General features: G+C 52.5%; 2 protein-coding genes across 2 annotated transcripts; both read left to right on the forward strand.

Moving 5' to 3' along the window:
• The first annotated feature begins 4,163 nt into the window (after positions 1-4,163).
• Positions 4,164-5,904, forward strand: MYF6 (myogenic factor 6). The gene is made up of 3 exons (XM_068192005.1): positions 4,164-4,719; positions 4,962-5,052; positions 5,260-5,904. The coding sequence occupies exons 1-3, from the start codon at positions 4,204-4,206 to the stop codon at positions 5,376-5,378; spliced, it is 726 nt and encodes a 241-aa protein (XP_068048106.1). The 5' UTR covers positions 4,164-4,203; the 3' UTR covers positions 5,379-5,904.
• Positions 5,905-11,884: 5,980 nt separating this feature from the next.
• On the forward strand, positions 11,885-13,511 carry MYF5 (myogenic factor 5). Its single transcript, XM_068190306.1, has 3 exons — positions 11,885-12,478; positions 12,965-13,040; positions 13,175-13,511. Exons 1-3 carry the CDS (start codon positions 11,972-11,974, stop codon positions 13,366-13,368), a joined length of 777 nt encoding a protein of 258 aa, XP_068046407.1. The 5' UTR covers positions 11,885-11,971; the 3' UTR covers positions 13,369-13,511.
• Positions 13,512-13,760: the final 249 nt, after the last annotated feature.

Here is a 13,760-nt window from a genome sequence, read left to right on the forward strand (position 1 = left end):
ATCCTGTGTGAGTATCTGAGTGTACCTAGTGACACATCATGAAGAATGACAGACAATTAACCCTGTTAACAGCTTAGACTGGTGTCCTAACTATGTCACTACACAGGCTACTACTAGTGACAGCAAAACATGGGCAGTAACACATATTTCTAGAAACACCACCTACCCTTACCTGAACAACCTACCTGACTCAGGTAAGAAAGCCTGTGTGAACTGGAATTGACAGAGAACACAAAAAGAGCAATAGCCTAGAGGTTTTCAGTAGCAAAGAGGTTGTCAGTACTCTAAGTGCTTGCCTGGAGACAGTAATGAGGAGAGCTTTTTTTTTTTTTTCTGTTGAGAAATTAGATGAAAAATTATACAGTTTTAAAGGGTGTTATTTTTCCTGTGGGGAAAAGAAAAAATATGTTGGAAATAGCAATCAGTAGAAGATATAAAGTAAAATGTGAGAGGGAGTCCAAAAACACATTTAGAAGAATATAAATAGTTTGAAAAGGCAAAGGCAGAAGAACAACATCTTGTATTAACAATAAAATGCTGAAAGTTTCTGCTAAGAAAGAATCTGCTGAACATCAGTGTAAAAGGAAGAAGAGGAGAGTGAGAGTGTAACTAGAAAGATTTCCATTTCTGAAGTGCAGAAAAACTCTGAGAGCCCCAATATGCCCGCAGCTGGACCTACACTGGTAACCTGCACTTCACAAGTCTACCAGAAGCCATTTAAGAATAATTACCCTCGTACCAAAGTGTCTAGTTATCCCTCAAATCAGGTATTGTATGAGTAGAACAGGGCTATAACTAGGCCTGAAAATTTCACCTTCACCCAGGTTCCCTTTCACAGTGACACACAGGAAGGGATACGATGGATCCTCACTGATTACCAACACGACTTCAATGAAGGGTCAAAGAGATCAAAGATTTAAAATGCACTGTGCCTGTGGCTGGAAGAATCTTGAGAAAAGCGAAGGAGAAAAAGAAGAAACATGGACTGGTATGAAGTGTTAAGTAAGTCCTAGCTGACAAAATACTTCTTAATAGTTCCGGACTAAATTTCTGCTTAAGCCTTAAGGTGTCAAGAGTGACCCAGGCAGTTCCAGGCTTATTAATCAACCACAGTTATCCAGAAAAACTGTATGTGGCAAAGTGAATTTAGAGGGATCTAACTCCTGGAGGCCAGCTGTGACTTAAAATGCCGTGCATCTTTCTTGTATTTGGTCATCCTGACCACTCATTGAATTTACAACTCACTGACTTTCTGAAATACTTCTTTGGTAAAGATAATAGACCTTGTAAACAAAATACAACACATCAGAGTTTTACTTGTATAAATATCTTGAAAGTATATTTTCAGTAGAGCTACCATGCACAAAAGCATGAACAATAGAATTAAAACTAGCTTCAAAGTAATTTTTTCTGTGAGGTTCTACCAAGTCAACTGAAATTACAAGCAGTCTTCAGTAGTGATCCTCCTTTCAATTCTCTGTCCAGTTGCTCTTATTCACGTGCTTTTATTTCCTCTTATGTCTTTGTGCTTATATCTGACATTATAAGGAATACAAAGCATGAAGAGAAAAAAGGCCCAGACCAACTTTTGAATCCTCCACTTGATTCAGTTTTGCAATGGAGAGCATTTCTGAGAATATTTTATTCATACGTGCTAGGGCTGTTTGCTAGCTGTGTTAAATAAACCAAGGAGCTGGAGTGGGAGATGCAGCAAAATTCAAGTTTCTTATATGATGGGGAAACTGATAATTTTCATTCAAATGAAAATTTATTTACAGTTGTTAAGAGTTTTGCTCCTATCAGTTATTCCTACAAAGGACTAATTATGTTGTGCCCACATTGCTGTGAGGAACTGAATCTGTTTCCTCTGTCACTAAGTGCTGGGAAGAAAGAACATATTTTGTTTCCTGTTAAAAAAAAAAAAATCTGTTGAAAGCAGCAGGAGCATCTGGCTCCTAAACTTGCAGTTTCCCAACTTGCTGAGTCCACTTAAAACTCTTGAAAGGACAACAACAATTTGGTAATTATCACTCTCTCTTAAACTAAATTTTCATCTGAGTACCTTACCAGTAGGCTGATTTTGTCTGTCTTGTTCCAAACATTCCCAGGGTAGTAATGAAGAAACAAAAGATTAAAAGGAAAAAAATGAGCATAGTAAATGTGGGGGAAAAAATAAACAATCAGTGCACTTTTGGTTTGTGGAGTTTGGGGTTTTTTGTTTGTTGGGGGGGTGTTTGTGTTTGGTTGGTTGGTTTTTGTTGTTGCTGCTTTGGGTTTTTTTGTTACTATCATTACTAATGCTATGGGACAATGACCCCTATAATATCCAAAAGCATGTAAAGGAGTAGCTTTTCCATGGATAGTCAGCAAATTAAATCAGAGACACAACGGATGGGTAAAGGTCAATATTACATCCCTCTTTAAAGGTGGAAAATTAAATCACAGGAAAAGTAAGTGACTGGTCAAAGGTCAAAGAGAAAGCAAGTTGCAGAACATGGAAACTGAGAAACTGTTTTGTATGTTCTTAACTGCCAGACTGTCCTTTCTTTAATCTGAAGAGGGAAGAAACCTCAGTGGTGGAATAGTATGAAAACTAGTTTTGCTGCGAACAGTCTGAATTTCTCTGTCTCATCCAAAACTGGATATCGTTCTGCCTCATTAAAGCAGAAATGAGATCCATGCCAACAACACTAATGTGGTGAAAACAAAACCACAAGTACTCTTAGTGTTAAAGATTTTTGTACTCCAAAAAATTGGTTTGCAGTTTTGGAGAAACAGTCAAGTCAATGATTAATTTCATTGTGGCTTTAGAGAAATTAACAATACCACCACACTTGCCTACAGAAAGCTGAAGTTTGTAGCTATATTTGAGAGCTATAAGACCATTGCAGGTGCTTCATCTTCATGTATTATTGTTTCTACAAAAAGCTTACACACGTGTATATACATAAACACACAGGAATATACTTACTTATCCACATAAATATACATACATGTGTGTGGGCATATAGATATGGATGCACAGGCATTCTACACATATACATATTTACATAAGCATAAAGACATTAGATGGTATTTAAAGAACACAAGGCACAAAGAGGTCATTTTCCCAATCCGCTTTCTTTATGTGAGGCAGTTCCAGATGTGATGTGACATTACAGTATAAGCTAAGAGAGAGTGGTCACAAGCTCCATTTTTGTCTCTGTGTCTAGGAAGCTCTCTCTACCCTGCCAGCCCCAAGGGATTAAACTTCAATTACACCATATGCCTGGGCTTTGCTTGCCCTAAACAGCGTCAAGGACAAGGGCTGTCCAGCGAGCCCCATCACACTGTAACCCAGTCACCTGGAATCACTCCTGTCACCTCATGGGCAACGTGGGAAAGTTCACACTGAAAGGCTAAGCCGAGGTGCACTATCTGTGGGTGCCTCATCATCGCAGCACAGCAACCTTGGCAACCTTCCCCGTGTGTGTGGAGGAGCAGCGAGCTTGGCTCCTAACCTTGGGCTGGCCCGGGTGGCTTGGGTCACAGGAATGGCATGCTGCAAGGGGAAGGTGGCGGGGGGTGGAAATAGCAGGGGCTTCTACTGAAAATATTAACCCGTCTATTTGGAAAGTGATGGCTGCCTTTGAAATCTCTCCTTAAACATCTATACTTAGCCCCGGCGAGGGAGCGTGCGCCGGGGGTGTGAGGGGTGGGCTGGGGAAGGGCTCCCTGCGCAGCCCCGCGCCTTTGTGCTCCAGCCGTGCCCCCGAGGGCTCGGCTGCGGGGCCGGGGCCGCCCGCCGCGCCGAGACGCTGCTCCCGAGCCCCCACCTCGCTGCGCCCCGAACTCACGGCATTTCGGGGGAGGGTGCAAAGTTGGGTTATACTTTTTTCCGCTTGTTTTGGTTTTTTTTGGGGGGGTTTGTTTTGTTTTTCTTTGTTTATTTTAATTTTTTTTCTAATTTGTCTCCCACCTCTCGTGTTCCCCCTCCCCATTTAAATAGGAGATATTCTCAGGACAGCGCCTGGAGACGGACTGGAATCAGTTTTGGAGGGTGATACACCGCGACAGCTAAAAGTTGGATAGGGTTTCAGCAGCTCCTATATAAAGCAGGGGGGACTTATGTCACTGCACTAATTAAATTCCATCTGAGTTGTTCCTCGGGGTGTTTTTGAGATTGCCACCCAACTCAAGCAGGCAGAGAGGCCCAGGGACAGCATGATGGACCTTTTTGAAACTGGCTCCTATTTCTTCTACTTGGATGGGGAGAATGGAGCCCTGCAGCAGCTGGAGATGGCTGAGGGATCCCCGCTGTACCCCGGCAGCGATGGCACCTTGTCTCCATGTCAGGACCAAATGCAGCCGGAGGCCGGCAGTGACAGCAGCGGAGAGGAGCATGTGCTGGCACCCCCGGGACTACAACCCCCTCACTTCCCCGGCCAGTGTTTGATCTGGGCTTGTAAAACTTGCAAGAGAAAGTCGGCCCCCACGGACAGACGGAAAGCAGCCACCCTGCGGGAGAGGAGAAGGCTGAAGAAGATCAACGAAGCCTTCGAGGCTCTGAAAAGGCGGACTGTGGCGAATCCCAACCAGAGGCTGCCCAAGGTGGAGATACTGAGGAGCGCCATCAGCTACATCGAGAGGCTGCAGGACCTCTTGCACAGGCTGGATCAGCAGGAGAAAATGCAGGAGATTGGAGGGGACCCCTTCAGCTTCAGCCCCAAGCAGGGAAATGTAAGCACTGCCGCTGGGCCCCTCCGCCGCCACGGCAGCGCCGCCGCGCCCGTCCCCTCCCTCCTCCTCCTCTTCGGCAGGGCCGCTGCGGGGGCCGGGAGGGCTGGCGGGCGCGGAGGGCGCTCCTCAGGGAACCTGCCAGCCCTCGGGCCTCCAGAGGTCCGCCGGCCCGGGGAGCCGCGGCAGCCCCACTAACACCCGTCCTCTCCCCGTGTCTCCCCGCTCCCGCCTGTGTGCCGCAGATCCCCAGTTCGGACTTCCTGAGCACCTGCAGCTCCGACTGGCAAAGCGTTTCTGACCATTCCCGAGCCCTAGGAGTCAGCCCCAAAGAAGGTAACTCGCCCCGCGGGCCCTGCTCCCCTCCCTGCCGGCCCGGCTCGCCCGCCGCCCCCGGGCCCGAGCCCCCTTCCCCCGCCACGACGGCCGCGCTCCCAGCGGTCCGGCTCTCACGCTCCCTCCTTTGCCCGGGCTCTCCGGCAGCCGGGAGCCCCCGGCGAGGAGGGGCGGTCTGCTCTTTAATGCCTTTCTCTCGTTGAGCAGGAGTCTCCGTTGTCGAGTCGTCGGCCTCCAGCAGCCTTCGCTGCCTCTCTTCAATAGTGGACAGTATTTCTTCCGACGATCCCAAACTGCCCAGCGCGGAGGAAGCGGTGGAGAAATAAACCTGGTTTTGTGGTAGTATATTTAACGGAGATGGAGCCTCCACCCTCTCTCCTCTAAACCAAGTAACGAAGCAAATTCACACAGTGGAAAGCCCAAGCAGGGCCCTTTTAAAAATCTAATTAAGGTACACCTACCCCAAAGAAAATGGCTCCCACGGACTCGAGCCAGACAGACTTCTCCCTTGCCTTTTTTTTTCCCGAGTTTTGTTTTCTTTAAATTGTGTTGCATAAACCACCCTTTTTTTTTTTTTTCATTTTTTTTTTTAATTTAAGATACTTACCTGTGTACCGGTGATCCGCTTTGTTTGAGACTCACCGGGAAGTTCATTCCTGTCTGAGTGAAGCTCTTGGTTGCATTGCGTGTGAGTCATATTTAAGGAGTCCCCGCCTCATTTCGTTCCTGTAAATAATTTCAGTACTGTCTTTTCTTTTGTAAACATAACATATATATTTAAATGGCGGAATGTGATATTGTATATAAGAACAGATGGATTTCTTGGATTGTAAAATAAAGCTCTTTGTGTTACAGTGTTTTCCTTCCGTCCTCTTAATTTCACAAATAACCCGATGCCGGAGTTCAAACCTGCCACTGACTTCAGTGAATGAAGGCCTGAAGAGTCAGAACCATGTAGCAGAAGCACGACCCGTTTGGCTGGAGGGTCAGATTTTTCGGGACAGACATGGGACAGATTTTTCCTTCGTTTAATCCTCCAAGGTTTCCCCTTTAGGGCCGCACCCGCGGTGTGAATCACCCGTGTCTCCGCGGGCTCTCGGGGAAGCCGGGCGGGCACGGGTCGGTGTATGGACAGGACCCGCCGCTTCTCTGTCCGCCCGCAGCGCTCCACCGCCCCGTTCCTCGCCGTGCTTGCGGAACCCAAGTCCCCCTGCAAAGCGATATTGCTCCCCTAAAATGTCCAACAGTGCCGCTCGAGTACCTTGATAGGCAAAGATGCTTCGCCGGCATTGCCCTGCACGTGGAAGGTGAGGGTAGAAACAGGGCATGAAAGAAGATACTCCCGCCCGTCGTCCTCCCCACTTCCCACCCCACCCCGACCTCCTGCCGCGGTCTTTGAGCTGGGAGAGGCTCAGGGCGTCTCACCTTCTCTCGGCACCGAGGACTTGAACGCGGGGCTTGTCTGTGGCAAAACTGACGGGCCTGCTGCACTAATGGGGCAGCAACTGGAGGTGACAGGAGTCCGCTCCCTCTGGGGCTGGAGGGAGCTGTAGTTTCTTCCCAGGAAAGGTAACTCCCCTTGACTTCCTTGAGCCTGAGGGAGAAGGGAATGGGGTCCTTCAGGGAGGAAAGAGTTAAGCGACCGAAAGGGTTTGGGGGTGGGGGGTTAACAGCATATGAAGCGTTTCACTCAGTGATGTAAAAAAACACAGCTTCTTTGAGGATGGTGAAACGGAGCTGCTCACAGTCAGAGCGTTACGGTTTATAATAGATCGTACCCCCGGGAAGGGGCGACCACCAGGGAACAGCGCATTCTGCCACTGGCACACACACAGGGCTCTCCGGACAGCCTCCACAAGCAGAGGACACTCTCTACCTGCGTGCGGTCTCCTCGCCAACTTTAGCCCTTGATTTATTCTTTATTTCTGTGTTTTGAAAGGTCACAGTCGTGTTTCGGGAAGGTTTCCCCCTTCATGGCCATCTGGGGCACGGGTACACCCGTCTGAAGTGGAAACTCTGGGCAGAGCCTGCCCCGAGAGCTGGCTCTCCAATCGGCCGTGCCTTCCTGCCACCCTTTGTGCGCCGCCCTAGCCAGCCGGGTTTTTAAACCAGTCACGTACTACCTCTAATTGCTCTCTAACGAGATACTCCCTTGCAAGGACCAATTGCGGCGGGACAGTGTGGTGAGCACAGTGATTCAACAGGTTCCCCATTTTTTAACTCTTTTCAAATTAAACCCCGTTGCCTCGGGGAACCCCCGGTCTCTTCAGAAAGTGGTGCGCGGGGGAGCGCGGAGCCCTTCGTGCCACCTCTGAGACCTGGCACGGGAGAGGAGACGGTGCAGCTCGCTTCTATGGCGAAGGCACTTGCCCAGTAAGAGAGTATTTCAGCTCGTCCACTTCCTTCCTAAGTGGTTTCAAACCCCGCCGAGTCCGCGGGAAGGGCTACACACAGTTTACACGGCGATCCGAGCCCCGCGAGACCCGCTGCCCGCATCAGGGGGCAGCACGGCAGGAGCCGTGCTGAGCCACCGCTCAGAGCCACAGTGTCGCGCCCACACCGGGGCAGCCGACTGCCAGGTTTACCCGCAGCCGGGCAATCACCTCAACAAGCCGCCCGTCCGCCCGGCAGGACCCCCACGGCAGCGTCTCCTCCAGCAGCAGGGTAACTTGAGCGATTGTTTGGAGTAAGTTTGCCTAAAGGAGAGTTTTTTCATTAAATAAAGAAAATACCTCCCGAAGAGACTCTCCGTGACCCCCGCGGCTGCAGCTGACATGCCGGGCTTCCCAGTGAAGGTCGTCAGTGTGTTTGCAATTAAAATGTTTGTGTTAGATATTAATAACGATAATCTTTACTTAAGTCCCCAGCCAAAGCAAACAGGGACCTGGAATCACAAAATCAAAGGGCAATAACTGGGTAAAGACGAGAGGTTTGTGATTTAATGAAGTCTTTTTCCGGAGGGACCACGCAGAAAGTCATCGAAGTTTCTACGCAATTGCAAGTGCCCTGCTGGAAATCCCATGCTCAACACAGCTTCCCTCGCCTCTGCCTGTTCCGCTCCCCTGAGAACCAACCACCTGCTCATTCCCTCAGGAGCGGAGGGATGCGGGGCTCCGCCGGCCCGCGATGCGGGGTGCCCGGCCCGGCGTGGCACAGCTCCATCGCCCGCCCGAGGTGCCTGCAGGGCCAGGAACGATGGGAGGAAGGCGGGGGAAGGTGGGGAATGGGTGCCTGTCTGCAGTGCGGCCGCGTTGACACCACTTTCCTCTGAAGTGACGCCACCGAGGGTTTAAAGCCTTGTTTTTAGTTTGAGGCTTTTCTTTTTGCATTTTTGTTGGTTTTTTGTTTTGTTTGGGTTTTTTGGTTGGTTAGTTTTGGCTTTTATATTATGCATCTTTATTTTCCTCGGTGAAACCGCTCGCAATCCAGGGAGGGAAGCTGACAGCCAGCAGCAGGCTTAGCTCATACTCTGAGCTCGGAGTCAAGGCGCTGAAGAGGCGACACAGCAACTATTTCCACGGGAAAATTCCTGCGTGGACCACTTCTGCTTTGGGGACCCCGTATGATTTTTCCACAGTTTCCGTCTTTCTGTGGAGGGCGAGCTAGGGATGGGTGTAGGGGGCAGGGAGGTAGGAGGCCGAATAATTGAACCATGTGCTCGCTGGGACGCCCCTCCGATAGCAGGAACTAGCGACTTTTCCCAGTCTCAAGGCTGCTAAAAACCCCCTCGTGTCTCTTTGATCTCTCCTGGGAGTCCCGGGGAGCCATCAGAGGCCAATGCCTTCTTCAGCTGTCCACTATACAATTCCCTCTGGCAGGTACTAATGTGTTTACTTAGGTGCGCACGGTTCCCAGCGCTGGGGGGAACCAAACGTTTCTCACACGGCTGGAAGCGCCCGGCCTCACTAGCCCGACTGGGAAACAATTTTGTTGTTGGGGCATCACGGAGGAGCACTCGCTGCCGCTGCCAGCGCCCGCGGACGGCGGGAGCGGAGCGGAGCGGGGCGGAGCGGCTCGGCACCATGAAGTTAGGCGCTCTCGCCGCCCGCGTGTGCGCTCCGTGGAGGCCGGGGCCGGGCACAGCGCAAAGGCGCTCCGGAAGGCCGGGGCTGGGGGTGAATTCGGGGGTACCGCAAACACCTCTCACCCCCTCAATCCGGTGACTTAGGTTTCGGTAGGATTTTCTTCTCTTAAATAGAAAGGCGTGGGACTTGGGAAAAGATAGCACACTGCAAACGGTGCCCCCACGGGCTGGAATCCCTCCAGGAATAGGTGCGGCACGACGATTCCTGAGGAGTGGAAAGGGCTGGGGTGAGGAACACTATTTAAAGGGATCCTGACACGTTCGTTCACCACTTTCTCTCTACCAGTCCAGAGGAGCAGACAGTGTCTGATGCTAAGGCTGTTCCCGATTTCCAGACTTGAGCCTACTGAAATGCAGCACTATCCTCCCCCTCCCCCCACCCCGCCCTTCGCCAGCAGCCTCATTAGCCAGTCTTGTAGTCCGTATTTTCTCCCCCCTTTCTTTAGTTCCACTCGCCTACTGCATTTTTGCAAATTTGTTTTGAGATCACTTTACCAGAGGAGCCGGGGGCTCCTTAAGGGATACTAATTACTGATTTTTTTTCTTCCTGAGTGACAGGCTATGGTTTCTTCCATTTCCCCAAAAACACTCAAGGAAAAAGGAAAGAATTTTTTCCTGCTCTTCAAATACTTTTGGGGAAAAGCACGTTTCTTAACAGCCTCAGCTCCTCTGAGTTAAGAGTCAAATCTGCGAGCTAAAGGTCTGCATGCCAGGAGAGCGGGACTGAGGCCCTTGGCGTTGTGCACCGGGAGATCTACAGTGCATGCTTGGAGAGAACCCAAGCATGCACCAACACAGAAAGGTGATCGGAACTGCAACCGGCACTTAAAGATCAAGTTTATTTGTGCACGAAGCAGAAGTATGTAAACAGGTCTATTTTAGCCAGCGCAAACACGGTAAATGAAATTGTGTGTATGTCTTTGTGTGTGTGTGTCTGTGTGTGCACGCCACAGCCCAGTGAAGAGTTCAAGTTACTGCTGAGCAGAACCCCTCCTGACTGATGCTGTCTTAGGAAAACAATAGGGAGCTGTCCTGTTTCAGATGTGGCCCAACAAAACAGCAACCTGCACCTCAGAGCAGCAGAAGCCTGAAATTTTGAGCTTTCCCATTCTGTAACTTTACTCCTTTATCAACTCCCTGCTTTTCATACAGTATTCATTTCAAAGGGGGCTCCCCGTGTTTATGACCGCAAATAAACCAAAGCATTGTAGCTATAGCTTTCCCCAGCTTTTAGATAACTTTGCATCTTTTCATAGGAAGAAGGGTGTGTGCATGGTTGCTTTTAAGGAAAAAAATTTAGCCTAAGAGTGGAAATCCGCCTTTGGGGACTCAAGGGTGGTGGTAGCAGGGAAACAAGGATGGGTTCCCTCCAGCCCCAGCACAGGCCGAGCTGCTTGCCTCCTTTCTTCGCCTTGCCCGTGCGGATCGGAGGGGTTCCCGGCGGTGTGCGCTGCCACAGGGCATCTCTCTCAGGAAATACTTCACTACCGGCCTTGCTAACTTGATCAGCGTCTCCTGGAGACAAGCAGCTCACCGTGCCACCACATCACCTCTTCCTGAAGAGAGGCTAACTGAAGGCGCCTTTTTCCTGGGCACACAAACTGGCTCCGCTGCTGGGTCATTTGCTCTCCGTTTGAGTTAGCCTAGGTCACATAATTTTATTCCCAGGTAGGGAAGATTTCCTTTGCCTTCTCATAATATTTTCCTCAGCTACAAAAGCCACCTGGATGAAACCAAAGGATTCCAGCGCGTTAGCAAATGCCTGTTAAATGGCTTCATTACCACTCTAATGACCCTTGCACCGCTCCACTCGGCTACTGCTGCGGCTGGGGCTCTGCAAGGCTTTTGTCCCCTTGTGTAAAGTTACTTAGGGATTGCGGGGTTAGAAATTTTACACTTCCAGGAGGGGTTTGTTGCACTGGCAGCTGGGACGCATCTGTAACGGTACAAGTTTGCCTGAAAGCAGAAAATTAGCAAGCCCAAGGCACTGCTTGACTGTTGTGTCCCTAGCAGCTCCAGGTCACAAGAGAAGGAGAAAGAATGGGAAGGGGATTTGTCTCGAAGCAAACACGTACACTTTTTTTTTTGTGAGTACCTTTCCTTGTGATCCGATCCGGCAGCACTAAAATCTGGTTTCCCTCCTCGTCTCTCCAGGCCACAAGAAGCTGTGCATTGTTGTCCCCCAGTCTGTAAATTTGAGCGGTTGGTGGCACAACTTTAATTACTGGGCAAAGCGCTCCTCGAGATAAAAAAAACACATCTTAGGTCTAAGAAGAAGGTTATAATTTTTCAGTTTAGACCTGGATCACGGGCTGTGGGAAATAAAGATATGCAAGTAGACACTGTAGGTGTCCTTCCCGCAGAAACCTGTGATGGGAAACGGGAGATGTGAACACCGAGAAGAGGAAGGGATCTGTAGGAGCCACTGACAAGCGGTTCGTGCGCGCCCACTGCCCCTCTTTCCACACCAAACTGCAAATTCACAGACTTGTTTGGAAATTAGGAGATGTCGCAACCAGTGCTTGGGAGGTCGGTCGTTAGAAAAGTGTTCATCTCTCGGCGCTCCAAAGGAGCGGTGCGGAGCAAATTGTCTCCTGGGGACTGGAGGGGGCTTGCCCAGACAGCTCCCGGCAGGGGCTGTGGTGGGATATGCTAATAAAGACTGGCCGCTGTGGACCAGCCTCCCTTTCCATGTATATATAAGGGCCCCCCGCATCAGCCGAAGGACACTTGGTCTCGGGTCCCTAATTACGGAGGAAATTGCCCCAGCGCGCTGCGGAGCGCCTCGCCGAGAGCCGGTGGCCGCCGTTCCCTAGTGACGCCTCCGCAGCAGGGATGGAGGTGATGGACAGCTGCAAGTTCTCCCCGTCCGAGCTCTTCTATGACAGCTCCTGCCTCTCCTCCCCGGAGGGCGAATTCCCCGAGGATTTTGAGCCCAGGGATTTGCCTCCTTTCAGCGCCCACGAGCCCCCCGAGCCCGCCTGCTCCGAGGAAGAGGAGCATGTCCGAGCTCCCACTGGCCACCACCAAGCTGGTCACTGCCTCATGTGGGCTTGCAAAGCCTGCAAAAGAAAATCCACCACAATGGACCGGCGGAAGGCAGCCACCATGAGGGAGAGGAGGAGGCTGAAGAAAGTGAACCAGGCTTTTGAGACCCTGAAGAGATGCACCACTGCCAACCCCAACCAAAGACTCCCCAAAGTAGAGATCCTGAGAAACGCCATCAGATACATCGAGAGCCTCCAGGAGCTCTTGAGGGAACAGGTAGAAAACTACTATCACCTGCCGGGACAGAGTTGCTCCGAACCAACCAGCCCCACTTCCAGCTGCTCCGATGGGATGGTAAGACAGAGGCAGGAGCCATAGGGCTGTAGGGACCACAGGACGGCCCGCGGGCAGGTGCCTCTCGGCCCAACGCCGTGGGACCAGTCCCATGGGTGTAGGTCGGGCCGAACGCATCCGGACATCAGGAAAAGGCGGGCGGTTTGCCCTAGAACAGGCCCCTTCCCAGATTTTCCGCTGAGCACGCACGCGGGCTTTCCGGGGATGCATGGGGGGCGGTAGCGCTGCCCGAGGGCACCCTGCAGCGCCCCGGCTCCCGGGGTCCCCGTGTCCCTTCTGCTGTCCCCTTAGCGCGGCCTTAGAGGGGTAAGGCTGGGGGCTGGGGGAGAGGAGGAAGGCGCTGCCCAGGGCCAGCAGCCTGGTCGGGGGTCGGCTGCTTCGCTCCCTCCCCGCCGGCCTTTATGGCCCTTTCCCTTCTCGGGGAGCGTCCCGCTGGCCCCTGGGAGGGGGCGGCAGGGTCGGCACTTGCCCCTCGCTGTCTTGCAGGCCGACTGTGGCAGCCCCGTTTGGTCGGCGAGAGGCAGCAGCTTCGACGCCGTCTACTGCGCCGAGATGGCCCACGGTAAGCCCGACTGTGCGCGGCCTGGGGGTAGAGGCGGGGCCCGGCACCACCCCGCTCCCCGGGGCATTGCGGGAAGGCAGCGCGGCTCCCCGCGGTAACGCGCTGCCGTGTCCCCGTCCCTCCCCTCGGCGCAGGGTACGCCGCCGATCAGAGCAGCGCCCTGTCCAGCCTGGACTGCCTCTCCAGCATCGTGGACCGTCTCTCCCCGGCGGAGGAACCAGGGCTGTCCCTCCGCGACGCCGACTCCCTCTCGCCCAGCGCCAGCATCGACTCGGGGCCGGAGACGCCCGGGACACCGCTGCCCCGACGGACCTACCAGGCGCTATGAGGGGCCGGAGGGCCGGCACCCCGCGCCTGCCGCCGGGGCCGCCTCCCGCGCCCGGCCGCCCCCTGCAAACGCTTCTCGGGTGAGAGGGGCAGCCCCGGAGCCCCTTGGGCCGCCGCTTCCCTCTGGGGCTGCAGGCAAAGCGCCGCGCCGGCCCCCGGCCAGGGATTTCCCGCACCCCGGCAGGGCGGGCAGACCCCGGGACTCGGGCCACGCGCGCTGCCCTGGAATCCCCGCTGCAAATAAAACACGCTGTGAGAGAGCTGTCTGGCCGGCTGGTTCTTTAAGCGCATTCCCTGGCATGAGGGAGGGCAGCGAGACTCGGCTGCGGGGCGCCCGCCAGCATCCCTGTTGGGCCCCCACCCAACCTCGGTCGCCCCTGGGCTCCTGCCTGC

Source organism: Anomalospiza imberbis, chromosome 5, assembly GCF_031753505.1.
Source record: "Anomalospiza imberbis isolate Cuckoo-Finch-1a 21T00152 chromosome 5, ASM3175350v1, whole genome shotgun sequence".
Lineage (NCBI taxonomy): Eukaryota > Metazoa > Chordata > Aves > Passeriformes > Viduidae > Anomalospiza > Anomalospiza imberbis.